We start from the raw sequence: 14929 nt of genomic DNA on the forward strand, positions 1-14929 counted from the left end.
GTTACTGTTGTAACCATAAAGACATAGCTCCAATTCCAAGGAGTGCTACAGCATGTTGTTATACTCACATTTTCATAGAGGGCATGCAGAGTCTCCAGATCAACGACAGTGTTGTCCATATTTAAGACCGCTGCGGACGGAAGGAATAAATGACACGGTTATTGTGAATGTTAACACTAAAACATTTATCTGATTCCTTCAAACACCATTAACAATTAACAATCACCATTAACATAAATTGAACCAGCACAAACAGGCCTTGACTTTCATAATCAACAGACATCAAACATTTTTATTTGGCTGAAACAACGATCACAACTATTGGCAGAACAGCTTCTTTTTTTGCTTTGCTGGAGCTAAAAGTGCCATGAAACAAGGGCTGAATTCTCCCTGTACGGCCGACATAAAGTGTCATGTGCCGTATGCTGTGAGTTACATAGATATCAGCTCTCATCACAATAGCATAGAAGAGGCCACAAAATAAAACATAAATAAAGAGGTCTTAGAAATCTGTCAAAGGTACAAAGATCTGTGTTTGAACTCCTGTGTTTGAATTCCTGGTGTCGCCTTTTTGTCTCGGCGCGAGGACCTGGCGCCCGTGAGCATTAATCCTTTGAAAGTAAATGTTTAAAGACAAACAGAGCCTGGGGGTCTGCGGTGTTGAGGCTGAGGTGTTGCTGTATGCACAATCACCCAGTGAAGCACTCGACACCTATATGTGTATTTCACCGTGCAGTGGGTGTCCAAATTACTCACATTGTTTTGATCTGCTGATTTGCTGAGGTGCAGGGGAAAAAACTAGTGTCAGAAGGGATAAAGCAACTTGGAGTAATGGACTCAATGCACAATGTTCACTTTCCATCACATATTATGCTTGGACATTGAATAGTGCTGGACTTCTTATAGGCTTTTCACCAACACAAACTTAACTTAAGAAACACGAATAAAGAAGATCATGAGAAAAACAAAATTAGAGAAAGGACAAGCATTTGCCTCAAGTAACTGTTGTACTGCTCCAGTCAGTTCTGTCTCATGTGTTTAGCTTTGATATTGCTTTATCTCTCCTTATATAATTCTGTAGCTTCATTAATCCCTTCACATGTGTGCCACAAGAGCAACTCAACTCCTTTCCAAGTTCTTTGCTCTCACCCTATAGCCTCTTCACACTCTCTCCTCTTCCAAAGCCACCACAGAAATAACTTCCTTCTCTCTGACTCTCCCCTTTTCTGTTTCTCGCACTCTTCTCGTTGTAACCATTTGGTTTTCATTACTATCTGAACCAAAGTCTGGCTGGCTGATTTGATTGGAGATGGTTTTTAAAAGACATGGGAGAAAACCGTATCATTGCTCTGACACAGACCTCTTATGACCAAAAGCCAGACCCATCTGCCTGGGTCTAACCCGACTACCACATTCAACCCCAGCATGGCGCCGGCAACCACCATCTAATACTGTGACTGGCGCTCCAAAGCCTCACAGGAAGCAGACACCGCATGGAAGTGTCCTATGAAACATGCAGAGTGTCGGCCAAGTCTGACAACAAACAACAACAGCTGTGAGGAAAAGAGAAATGTGTTGACTCCTCACTGAGCAATGGGGCCGTCATAAAACAGACATGATCTAAATCAGTGATTCAGAGGTTGTTTTTCTTCAAGTCAGAGATATCCAAGTGATGAGGGCTTTGCTAGTCACTGTCTTCATCATGGAATCAAGAGGAAATTAAACAATGATTCACTACACCAAAAGGGACGATTACAACATTTTGACGAATGAATCTATCTCTGTAAACAAATTATCCTTCAATTCTTTAATCATCTTTAACCTCCAACAGCACAAGGGAAAATGAGATCATTTTAGCAATGGAAAAACAAAAGCATTTCTAATATGTTGTCTTTTAGTTTTTGTTCTTTATGTGAACTAATGAGTATTTTAGGGCTATAATTATTCACGCCTAATAATCATTCAATAAAAATGCATTGCTAAGTTAACAAAAAACAATTTCTTGGGTTATATTGTTTGTGCAAGGCAGTAGGTATCTCACTGTTTTGAGGTATAACAATTATTACACCAAACCACCTCTGATCTTACTTTCCAATGATATACTGAAGTTTCTAATCAGCGCTAATTATGTACTATAGCAAAAACTGTCCTAACATAGGAGATGAATGACAGTGCTGATGAGAGTGGCCCTAACTTGCCCTCCCACTCTGACCCGAGATGGATGCACCAAGGACTGACATCAAGGCCAGAAACACACAGTAGAAGGCTGAAAGTAGAAGTAACAATTTATTCATTTGTTCATCCATGGTTTCTGTGGAACACTTTTATTTTAATGTAATCTACCCAGCTGCCATGCACGTTGAGATAAAGATTTTAAGCAGCAATAAAGGCTCTACTGTCGGAGAATTGAATAGGATGTGGACACGAAGAAGAGTGTTTAGACACATGGATGAGCGAAGACTGGAGAGCAATCAGAGAGTAACTAAAACAGGAAAACAGTCTGTTCCCATCAACATCTCCTGAATGACTTCACTTTAACAAAGCCGTTTAGACAAGATGGTGACAACTCATCAGAGAAAGACAGAGAGCCGCGGAGAAACATTATGTGGATGTTAGGTGGGGAGAGATTATGCAAAATGAGAGCAAAGAAAAACAGATGGGAGGAGAGTAACAAAGGAAAAACATTTTACATGCCTTGCAACATTATGACTTGTTATAAAGCTAACTACTAGAGGGAGGATGAAGCTTTGGCAATGAGCTCAGCCAATCACTCCTTCCCTTATGAACAGGGATAGCAGCACACTAAAAACAAACAAAACAATCTCTGGCCAAATTTTAATTTTGTGGAGAGAAATTTATCTAAAAATAGATTAGTTACATAGTTTAAGAGTGTCAGTGTATGTTTGTTCAGTATGCTTTAGATGGTTTGTTGCCAAAAAATGTTAACATAAAAACTAAAATGTTAAAGTAGTAGTTGGGTTTAGTATCATGACTTTGTCTGACTTATTGTGTGTGTCTCCCAGCTTACAATGAGTTGGCATCAAGCAGTGTAGTTGTAGATTGCAACTCTATAGCTTTACTCTCCCCTTGAAAGTGTGAAGGAGAAACTATGGTGGCCACAAAACATGCAAAAAATGTGAATGTTGGTTTGTCCCTTCAGGGCTACAGCATGGCAGTTCAAAAAGGCAAACCCCATGGAAGGATGATGGTACTAGATTTAAAGTGAGGGGATCATAAGTATATTTATCACATTTCATCCTGACGGGGACACTATACCAAATTTCAGGGCAATTAATCCAACAGTTGTTGAGAAACTTTACTCAAAACCACAAACACAAACAGTTATCCAACTGTGGTGCTAGATTAACATTTTCGTGCCACTCCATTAAGTAGATGTTGATATATTTTACTGGATGAGTGAAAACTGACCTGCTGGAGACTCTAGATGGAAAATAATAAAGAGATAATCAAAGTCAGTAAAATATATCCTTTTACCATATTCCATGGCAATCCACTCAGTAGTTGCTGAGATATTTCAATCCGGACCACAGTGGTGGACTGACTAACCAAACGACACTGACAATCCTCAATCCATGCTACTAGTAGTGTAGCTAATAAAAAACACTGATGTTGGGGTGCCCTGATAGCTCACCTGGTAGTGCTGGCGCCCCATGTATAAAGGCTGAGTCCTTGCTGCAGCAGCCAAGAGTTTGAATCTGACTTTGGCCCTTTGCTGCGTGTCAGCCTCTCTCTCTCTTTCTCTTCCCCCTTTTCTGTCACTATCTATTAAAGGCAATAAAAGGTCCCCAAAAATATAAAAACAAAACCACTGATGAGCTGTATTGAATGTAATATAATACTCTTGAGTCAGCCATAATGTAAAAAACACAACAGAGGTATGCCTTTTTGTTGTAGAAAATACAGGTAAACTCTAGTAAATCTAGTGTACTTACAGATCACTTTACTATTATTCCGACATTAAACATTACAGTGGTGCTTTCAGTGCCACTTGCATACTGTAGTAACATACAGGCTATAACAACTACACTTTTGTTTAAACACATCACAATTGTGTTATTTCACTGTAACCTGTGTCACAAAATCTTCTCAAAGAGCTATAGGAAGATGAGTTCAGATACTACACTTACCATTCTGGATGTCCTTCATATCAAGATGAATACTGGACATCAGAATACCCACAGCCTGCGAACGCTTGTTGCTCAAGAGCTTCACCACCTAAGAGTTGATAAGACAAAGAGATGTGAGCAGTAGGGTTATACAAGGCCAAAGAGAACCTAACACTCCAAATATATCCAAAATACCACGACACATGCACATGTACACACACAGAGAGGAGGCATTTAATAATTGACTGGAAACAAAAGACAGGAACATCACTCTCCTTTGTCTGTTTACTTCTGTGGGAGGAACACTTAAGACTATTCAGCCGCAAACATTAGGAAAATTATAATACTGTCTAGCTGAATTACGATGATTAACAATTTCTCCTTTTGCTCCAATTCACCCACATCCATCATATTTCAGTCATGCAAATAAAACAACAAGAGGCATATTTGCTAAGTGGATTATGATCACATGAATTCAAGTCTTGCGACTGATTAAACATACAGAGATTTTCCGGGTTTTTTGTTTACATTGTATTTTACACAATTGCAGGGGGAGGACTGCAATCACTTGTAGTCAAAACTGCTGTATCCCAATCGCAACTTCTCCAAAAGCTGAAATATCAACATATGTTGGCTGAATAATAACTGCTTCCACTTGTCAAACAGCCAGGAGTTGAATATCAAGCCAGTGTTGTTATTATGCATGAAAAACTGCATCCAAGGGGGCCATTATGAACCACAGCTCGCCTGAGTAAGCAGAAGTGTGCAACGGGCAGCAAAGTGGTGAAGGGACAGGACAGGAAACCCGTAGCCTACTGTGATCCAGACAGAACGCTTCCATCTAAACCAGATCACACAGACCACAGACTTCTCAAACACACAGGAAGTTATATCACCAGGCCCAAACTGTTTCCGTTTTCTCTGCTCAACCACAGCTTTAGGGGACAGGCCATTCGAGATATGATGCCGAATGACTACCACAGCGAGCCTGTGATAGCTAGTCTAAGGTAGCTGCTTAATGGCAGTAAAACAAATATGTCATTAGTCATGTTTTATCATCTGACCCCTGACTCTCCCAAATGTACAAACATGTTTAATTTAATTAAAACAGATCAGTACCTAGTCGAGCTGCCTGATATTACAGATTACATTTTATCACTTTTTAAATAAGTCTAAAATGAAAATTACCTTGCAGTGAATCAGTAGTAGTATTTCATAATGAAACACAGCTGGATTCATGAGCCACTACAGTTATTGAAATTATTTTCGTGACGAACATTTTCAGGACAACAAAACAACCCTGAAAATCGAATTTAATACAGTGTCTTTCAACAGTATTATGAGATCCATGTGTTTAAGTTTTTGGTTTAAAGAAATCCTTTAAGTCACATTAATTATATGTTGATCTTTTGATCCATTTATCATTTCAGGGTTGGCTAATATGGACTTTCATCAATCCAATACAGCTCTGAATCACATGTGAGGAACAAATCCCTGAGGTACAAGCTGAAAGAGACCTGAACATAAAATGGTTTTGAATGGCACAAAAAGTCACTATAAATTATAATGTAATCTTTTTTTCATTTAACTTTGGGATCAAGCACTTAGTTAGTTAGTTTAGTTACAACTAAAACTACTAATACAAGTTGGCCTGATCTAAAGGGTGCTACTCTTATCACCTGACAGTCTGAACTCAGCAGTTTCTACAGAATCAACACATTGATCAATCAACAGTCTGCACAAGAGCCAGAGAATAAAAGGTAAAGATACTGTGTGAGGTGAAAAAGACAGGTGCATGCCAATACTCTAAAAACAACAGGAAGATAGTTATTTTACTTTGGCCAATGATGTAACATTGTGGTCAGCAACTGGAGCAGCAGCAGTGGATGCCTCAGCTCATGGAAGCAGTTAAGGTACTTTAAAACACTTTGAGTCAAATTGCCACAATTTGCGTCAAAATAGCGCTCCTTCTTTGAGCCATGACTCAGTCAAATATAAACACACAGACATGATACACATATTTTCAGATTTAGTGTTACTTAAACCTTCTAAGCAGTGTCGGACTCAGACTGTTTGATAAAAAAAACCCATAAAAGTGGCACCAGCACGCAGTTGTTGTGATTGTTGTGATCCATTTATAATGGGGTTTTTTCCAATTTAATGGCACCTATTAGGGGACTGCACCACATTTTCTCTACAGGAAGGGCACTCTGTAACTATAAAAATTTCCCTGAGAATCATCACCAAGTAATACAATAATAATTGTCTGTACATCAATGGGTATATTGCAAATAGGAACTGCTAATAGCTAATTTGGCATGCTTTTAATAGTGTCATTTTGACAAAATATAAATAAATATAGGCTACAAAAATGGGGCTTAAGCTCACAGTATAACTCATTGGTTCCATGGCAGCATTAGACTTCCTGTTTACATCCCCCAAAGTATGATGGGAATTGTAGTTCCAAAACTTACAGAATTATTATCCTCCAAATAGGAGTAAGACAAAGATTAATACAGTACAATACTGTGACAAAAATAAGTATTGGGAGTGGGGGTTGGTGGGGTGCAGTTGTCTTGATTGTGTCTGTTTTTGTTTGGCCAACAGTATTAGATTTTGAAAGGCTGTGGATTAGTAGATTGGCAGAACATTCATCTGCTACTACTTTTCTAAATGATTAATTAAGTAATTTTCCAAGCACAAATGCCAAACATCCCCAACTTTCAGCCTCTTAACTGTGAGGATTTGAAGGGTTCCTTTGACTTCTGTGATCACAAATTGGCCTTTGGACTGTTGCTCAGAAAAAAACATTTATCACTATTTTCTAACAATTTATAAACCAAACAATGAATCGATTCATTAAGAAAGTAATCAACAGATTTATCATTAAAAGCCCTCCAGTCATTCATATCCACCTTCAATCTTCATTCATGTGGGATGGAAAACGTTAAGCTTTAAACACTTTGCATCTAAAAAATCAAACACTAGGCAAGACACTACTGGATTGAGTGCCAAGAAACAAAAGCCCAAAAACCTTTAATACTAAACAGATGCATCTTACATATTTTAGCAGCTTATTCTACAACTACACTCCACCTCCATTGTAAGGACAGCAGCATATACTGTAAGACAGCTCTTCTTTTAAACCTCTCTGCAGTCAGACGGCAGGGTCAACGTGTGACACTGGGTGTCAGTGTTAGTATTTCTGCACATCTGATACGGATGTCAGCAGAGGCCTTTAAACTGGCCGAGTAGTGACGTCAAAGCTGCTCTCTAGTGGTAGCCCGGGAGAACATGCTTGTCCTCTCTCATCAGCAAAACAGCTGAACTCATAACACACATAGGAATGGGAATAGCTGCAAGTAGTGGGAGATGGGATTGATCACCAAGGGCCAGTCCTCATGAGCTGGAAATGTCCAAAGTTGGCTCTAAATTGGGGTCAGTCACAGTTCTACGTACTGTATGTTTTTATTTTTCTGTTATTGACTTCAATATCTTTAGCATCATTGTTGTGTAAGAGAAAATCCACAGCAGTATCATGCAGTTATGACCGAGGGAATTCAACCCACACCCACCTCAATTTGTCTCTTGTCTCTCACAATTTAGCAATACAAGCACAACATCAGTAGCTTCATGATGTGGTAGCTGACTTATTCAGAGCACAAGAGCACAAGAGCACAAGAGCACGCTCATTCTAATTGTTCCCCGTCTCCCTTACCTGTGTCACCTCCTATACCTTGACTCACTGGTGTAATGCAGTTCTGTGCAAAAGTGAATTCCTTCTATTCTCTCTCTCCAGTGTCAAAGAAATCACCTGACAGCTCCTGGAGTGTCAACATGCTCGATGAAGGCTATTCTAGCTACTTAGTGTGTTTGAAGATGAATTCCTTTATGAAAGTGTAGTTTTCTGGTGAAGGGCAAACTCACTCAGCTTATATAATGTTACCCATTGTTGTTGACTTTGTGCTGTATTGGATCACAAGTTGTTTTTCTCTCCTATTCTATACACAAGATCTTTAACTTAAGTTACTTTCTGGTATATGCATATTCTTTGAAAAAAAAAAACATAGAAGAAACTCATTCTTGTGGCAAGCACATGCTGCATATCCCTTAAGGACTCTCTCTTCACAGCTTGAAGATCACATACTTCTCCAAAGCACACCAAGTGTTGCAAAAAAGTGTCACACTCAAGTGAACCTATGAACAGACTGAAATAATAAACACAGAGGCTGGGAATCATCAGGCCATATACCATTTTTGATCAATTTGATCAGTTTCTTTGGGACTAACTTACTGGTGGAACATGGATTCATTTTACTCAATAAAACTGTTGTATTTCTATTTTATGTTACTTTACTCTTCTACGCCACAGATATTGTACTTTTATGCCACAGATGTTGTACTTTTACGCCACAGATATTGTACTTTTACTCAACTACATTTATTTGACATTATAATTACTTATTCTATATGAAATAACAGATTATAAAGCTTTAAAAATACAATAAAATTATTAAAGATTGTGCCCACAAAAAAAAAGCCAAAAAGGCTCCTTAAAGCAGCAAACATCAGAGTTAAATGCCAAAATTGGCCCAGTGGCCAGTAAACGTGATGAAAGGTCTATCAGCTACTCCACACCTGTGATGGACCATGTAGCAATGGCAAAGACAGCATTAGAAACTTTGAGGTTTCAGAAGAAGTTGTGTGGCTTCAGAAACCCCTCAGTTATTATTATTATTTTTTATTATGTTAAGGGTAGAGGAGTTTATCCATTGTCCGAGTCAAACTTTCATTCAACTGGAACCTTTTTTGGAGGTTTTATATTTTAGTGTTGAGTTTTAATTTATCACTTCCCATAAACTAAGATGATTTCCCACCAATGTCTGTTCCTGAGACCAACAACTCATCTCAGCAAAAACTGTTGAGCGATTCTACTGGGTCTCAATTAGAAGGGTGAAACTTCTTCCCTGGTGCGACATTATTTGTGATTTAGACACATAATTTGGGCAAATAGTACATTAACATAAAAATCTTGACAAGAGTAGCTTTAAATTATAGATCGAATGTTTGACTTGCAGATTGATGGAGTGACATAAAGGGCATTGGGGAGGCAAACAGACTGACTATTAAACTATATTGTACAGAAAGCACAATGGGAGGAACCACATCACGAAATACAGCTCCCAGGCTTCTCCCTCCTTCCTTTTTTTCCCATCTCTCCTCTCTCTCTCTCTCTCTCTCTCTCTCTCTCAACAGTCATCACCGTCGTGAGGTTTCCTCACCGCACGCGAGACATTGGCTCAGTGCCACTGCATGGTCACGGGGGAGTCGGGTGGGAGCCAGAGCTCACACCACATAATAACTGTCTGGCTGTAGCAGTTCCTCCTGTCACTCAAAGGAACTCAGAGAGTAGAGAAATGGAAAGGAACGGGGCATCACAGGAGTGAGAGTGAAGATGGGAAAAGCCCTAAAGAGAGCCATATTTGGGACCCAGGGGTATATGCACACACACCCGTTTGCATGTAATATATCAGCACAGATGTAGTATACTGTATGTATACTTTATATAAAGACAAACAAAAAGGAACAAACACACAACTATAAAACATACTGTACCTGCTTCGCCTTGGACTTGCTGATTGTGTCTGAAATTGGCTTTTTCTTTTCCTTTACAGCACTTTTGGAGAATAGTTCCACAAATTCTTCAAAGTCTACAGATGGTTCCTCGACTTTCTCCCACACCAGTGGGTCAAGGGGTCTAAATATAGGAGGAAAGAGGAATTATTTACAGTGCAAGTAGACAAGCTTTAATCTGCCATGTATTGTTTGAAAAAGTACCCTGAAGTCCACCACAAAAGCCTTTTTTGACATTTCTCGATATGTTTCTGCTGTTTTACGAGTACTCATTTGTCATCTTTTGCGGAGGAAAAATCCAAAAGTTATACACTTGTCAAATCAGCCAGCCAACAAATTACGTTTAGAATTCATTACCAAGTTCCTCACTTGCAAGTAAATCAAGTAGTCTATTTCTAGATGTGTGTTCAACTACAATTTTCCAAGCCTTATTAAGGAAAAGGAAACCTGGTTCAAGTCAATTCACTGCTGACCACAATGCCTGGACTGCATCACTTTCATTTTCCACAAGGTTAACATCTCTATTGCCGTCACAGCACGTGATCGATCTTTATCTTAAGTGGACAAGCTTCCTCTCAATTCTCTACTGTTCAGAGAATACCTTTGTGCAAATGATCCACATCTATCTTCGCTTTATACAGCATATCCTTACTTTTTAGCATTCAGCTGTATGCGTGTCCAGTAGAGTGGCTTCATTGGCTTGGGGGGCTCTATCACAGCCTTGGCAGGGGCAGCTTCCTGGACCATCATGGAGGGCATGGGGCCTGGTGGTGGTGGAGGCCCAAAGCCTGGGTGGGCGGGTGGAGGAGGCCCATTCCAGGCGGATGGGGTGGTCGAGAGGGCCCATGCTGGCGGTGGAGATGGTGGGGGTGGAGCCGTACCTGGTGGTGGTGGGAGGAGAGGAGGCCGGCGGTGGACAGGATCCAAGCCAGGTGAAAAGGGTGGGAGGAGGGTGGTGGAGGTGGAGGTGGGGGCATACCTCCAGAGACAGGAGGGGGAGGCGGGGGCGGAGGATGATGGGCGCTGCTCTGTTGCCTCTGCTGACATGTGCAGACAAAGCTCTCTGTAGATTTGGGGATGGAGGATGAAACAGAGGACGACACGCTGCCAGATCCTCCATTGAAAGGCACGTCAAACTTAAACCTCTCCTCCACAGGCGAGGTCTGGACAGACACCTCCTGGCTCATCTTCCCCAATCTTCCTCCTCTCATCTGCGAGGCCTTGTGGTGGGCAGCGCCCAGAGCTCCCACATTATCCAAGCTGCCCTTTGCCAAGGAGGCCTGCTGGCCCTGCAACACAGCAATCTTAATCCGCAGGTCATCAATGGTCCTCTCCAGCTGAGGGATGAGACAGCTTTCATCCTCTGATGATGACTGACCTGACTTCAACCTACTGGATTCTGTCTGTCAGCAAACCAAAAACACAAAAACAAAAACCTTTTAACTTAACATGCAACTACATTAGGGATCACAAATGCAAACTGTAGAAAATAAAACACATGTCCACACACAATCCAACATGAAACCTTCCTTTATAGAAGGTTGTCAAGCCTATCTTGTACTCTAAATGTTGAAAAACAGACATGAAAAAGGCTGTTAAATCTTGAACACATTTTCATTCAATAAATTACACTTTATAAACAGTAAAACACCCACAACTAAGGGAGCTCAGTGACAGAGCTATGAGCTAAAGAAGGGTCAAAAAAGTCCATTATGTCTAGACTCCATCAGACCTCTGGCTCCAGACTGGTTAGAGCAGGGATGAGGGGATACCGAGAGATTTGACCCCAGAGACAGTGAGTCTCGTTGGGCCTCACATGGGGAGGGTCTGCGTCTGCTAGTACACATTCCCCAGTTGTGGTCACATCGTTGAATGGTAAGGAGAATGTTCACTCAGTATGGCCTTCCTAATGTATTAACTTCTTTAGGAAACAGGGAGGTTCACTGTGATAATCTAAATTCTCCAAGACAAGCCTGACCTCTAGTGGACAAAGAACAATTTACAGTTGAGACGTTAAGCTGATCCAGAGTCATTTGCGAGTAATGAAACTAAGGTTTACTGTATCCACACAGGCCATGTTGTTTTAGATCAATCAAATGAAATCGAGATTAAATATGATTCAAATAAGACTGAACAAGTCTCAAACTAATAACAGCATTATCCACTGGGTGTTACATACAGTATGTAACTCTTTACTTAACTGTGTGTCCTAAAAAAGATGCAATATTTTCATGCCATGATTGTTTATTTGTAAATTCAATTAAATGAATCTATCAGTCAGCAAGTGGGTATTGCAGAAATATGCATTTATGTAATAACACTGAATGGATAATTTCAACACAGAATTTGGTTGTAAAGATAACAGTTTTAAATATAATGTTTTTTACCTTGTGTGTACATCCTATTTTCATTTTTAACTCTTAAATTAATACACACAGATGTAAACATCCACAAAAATATAAATAGAAGAAAACTAAGTATTTGCTCTATCTATTGCACTGTATTTATGTAGCAGGTTACCAGAAGGAAGATGCTCTCTCATGTTAGTAGTAAAACAAAAGGCCATAAATCCAAGCAAGCATTATGCACAGTAAACAAACATACTGTAAAATATTTATAGAGGGAGAGAGGATGTAACCAACCTGAGAGTGTAGAGCTCCTGGTGTCTTGGCTGATGATTGATGCAAAGGGGATCTCAAGCTCTGTTCTCTGCCTGTGGTTCGCCCCCCGTAGAGTTCCCACAGGTGATGAGACACTGGCAGGCCAACAGATGCCCAGGTGTACAGCTGCTCCTCCTGAACACAGTTTAGAAAACAAGTGCATATACTGTAAATGAGATCAGATGTTTGTGTTTTAAACTACTTGCTCCCACCAAGTGCTATTGTATATTGCAGACACATGGCAGGATGCATCATGATTATATTATATTATTATATGATTATATACTATGGTATATGTACTGCCTCAAGGGGTACACGGAGGAATCTCTGAAATATTTAAAAATATATTTTACTGTTATATTTTGTTTCAATATCTGCCTGCTACGGTCACGTTAATGCACATATCACATGCATACAAACATTAGTTACAAGCTAAAGTGTGATGGCAAGATAGTCAACATATGTAAAATAAATGGTTCTGAAACACTGCAGTATGTCTGGCTACAAATGGGAACTATTAGGAAAAGTGTGGCTCAGAAGTATCCCCTTTCCACCAAATTAGCCCTGTTTCTTCCATTCAACAATAAATAATCTTCTAATTGGACTAAATCTGCCCCCTGCGTGAACTGTCCGTAGCTGGGTCTGCTGTGTCAGCCTGCGCTACAGGAGTGTGGTGCTTGGAGAGACTAATATTTTTTTAGGTGGTATGAAGTGTAAAATGTTTGAGAAACACTGCTCTAGTTTATTCTTTATTGTCTGAAACCACCATATCGTTTACAAAAGTTAACGATGAAAAACTAATACTTTGAGGGCTAAGCTGAATTACTGCCTTTCAAAGTTAACCATCCTGCCAGTATTTGTTTTAACAACAGAAACTCCCATTTTCCACGATGAAACATGATGTCTCCACTTGACATTACTAAATGATCTTGGGGCTGAGTATGAATGATAAGAAATAAAAACGGAGTCTAAAAAAACATTAAAATAAATACTCGTTCTCCCTTATTCTTCAAATGGTCCACTTCATTACAACTTCGACATCTGTATGAAATACTGCCTTCAAGATCCTTTGATATGCAGCACAGAGTTTCTTTGGCAGCAGGTTTCTTAATGTTCCTGTTAAGTGTCAAAAAAAGGTACCAATCCAGAACCTCAAATGCAAGTAGCTAATATATGTTTCTGTCAGGCTCAATGGCAAATAGGGATACTAAGCTAATTGCTTGTTGGTCAGAGCTGTTGTATTACAGTTGTTGGTCAAGGTGAAAACTGCTTAATCCTTTTGATGTACAGTAAGGCAAATTTCTCAAATAGTACCTTCTTAATCTGCCAATTATAAACTGAGACTCATCCTATTATTTTATAGTACTTGTTTTAAAGACTATTAAGTGAATACCAGACACTAAAAAAGACACCCACATAGATTGTATGGCACATTCAGAAGACCCAGTCATTAATTGGCTCTGAACAGTGCAAAGGTGAATATGTGTCCGATTTAAACACTGCTTTCTGTCCCTTTAGCAAGAGTTACAGTGATGATGTTATTCCAAAAACTACTACCTAGGTAAAGAACTTCCCTAGATAGTAGTGTGCTTCCCATTTTCCCAATGCAAGTAATTATTTTTCAGAAAACTGGCATGCAGCATTTAAGGCCACGCAGTGATGGACTAGATGCTAATATACCACAGTGTAAAGCAAATCATGATGCAGTTCGATCACACAAATCTGCTTAATTTGTGTAAAGCTGTCGTGTGTGTGAATCACATGAGCATGAATGTCTCCTCTTTTTGTCCAGAGGGAGAGGTTTCTCTCATGACAAAACCCATTAGCTGGATAATGGTAACGAGACCTCAGCCAGAAACACACACAAGACACAAAACCTGCCAGATTGATATAAACCCATGCCACTCTTTAGCATTTACCCACTCAGCAATGATTTTCCAAGAGTAAAAAGGGATGACACTTAATTTAAGTTCTTTGATACTTATCCTCCCCAAACCCCATTGTTGGATTGAATGAGGCTGATGGAGTATTTAATTTCAGGCGGTAGGCAGAACAAGACACAAACTACTCATACGTTTGTTCAGTGCAGCAGAATACAGTAATGAAATTGGATACAATGCCATATTTAGGTAGCGAGTGAAGAAAAAATAGGAGGTGGGAGAAAAAGATGGAAATAAAAGGATAGGGAGATGTGAAAGAGAAGACAGAAGTGATGCAGTAAGTGATTAATTTCAAGATGGAATTTAACTGTAAAAGGGAAAAGAATATAAAAGTCTGAGATATTAAAGGGGTTTAAGTGGAAAGGTTGCAGAGACAGACTGAGATGATTTATTTTAAAAAGGAGATTAACTGTAAGATAGAAAGCAATAACAATGAGATCTGTACTCTCAGTGGTAACAGCAAAGGTTGTTCTTGGTCAAGCTGAATAATGCAGGGCTCCAGGCCAAGCCCTAGACTGAAGTAGGCAGAGAGTGGGGACAAAAAAGAAACAAAAAAAAAAAGGGGGGG

At 39.7% G+C, this 14929-nt stretch overlaps 1 protein-coding gene across 1 annotated transcript in view; it reads right to left on the reverse strand.

The window, feature by feature from the left end:
• LOC118329046 (formin-2) overlaps positions 1-14929 on the reverse strand; it is a 38092-nt gene that overhangs the window by 15969 nt on the left and 7194 nt on the right. The window contains 7 exon segments of the mRNA XM_035662992.1: positions 69-130; positions 4149-4236; positions 9744-9885; positions 10414-10668; positions 10670-10713; positions 10715-11164; positions 12404-12556. Of these exon segments, the coding sequence (XP_035518885.1) occupies positions 69-130; positions 4149-4236; positions 9744-9885; positions 10414-10668; positions 10670-10713; positions 10715-11164; positions 12404-12556 (1194 nt within the window).

This window comes from Morone saxatilis, unplaced genomic scaffold, assembly GCF_004916995.1.
Source record: "Morone saxatilis isolate NCDOM2014 unplaced genomic scaffold, NCSU_SB_2.0 Contig19, whole genome shotgun sequence".
Lineage (NCBI taxonomy): Eukaryota > Metazoa > Chordata > Actinopteri > Moronidae > Morone > Morone saxatilis.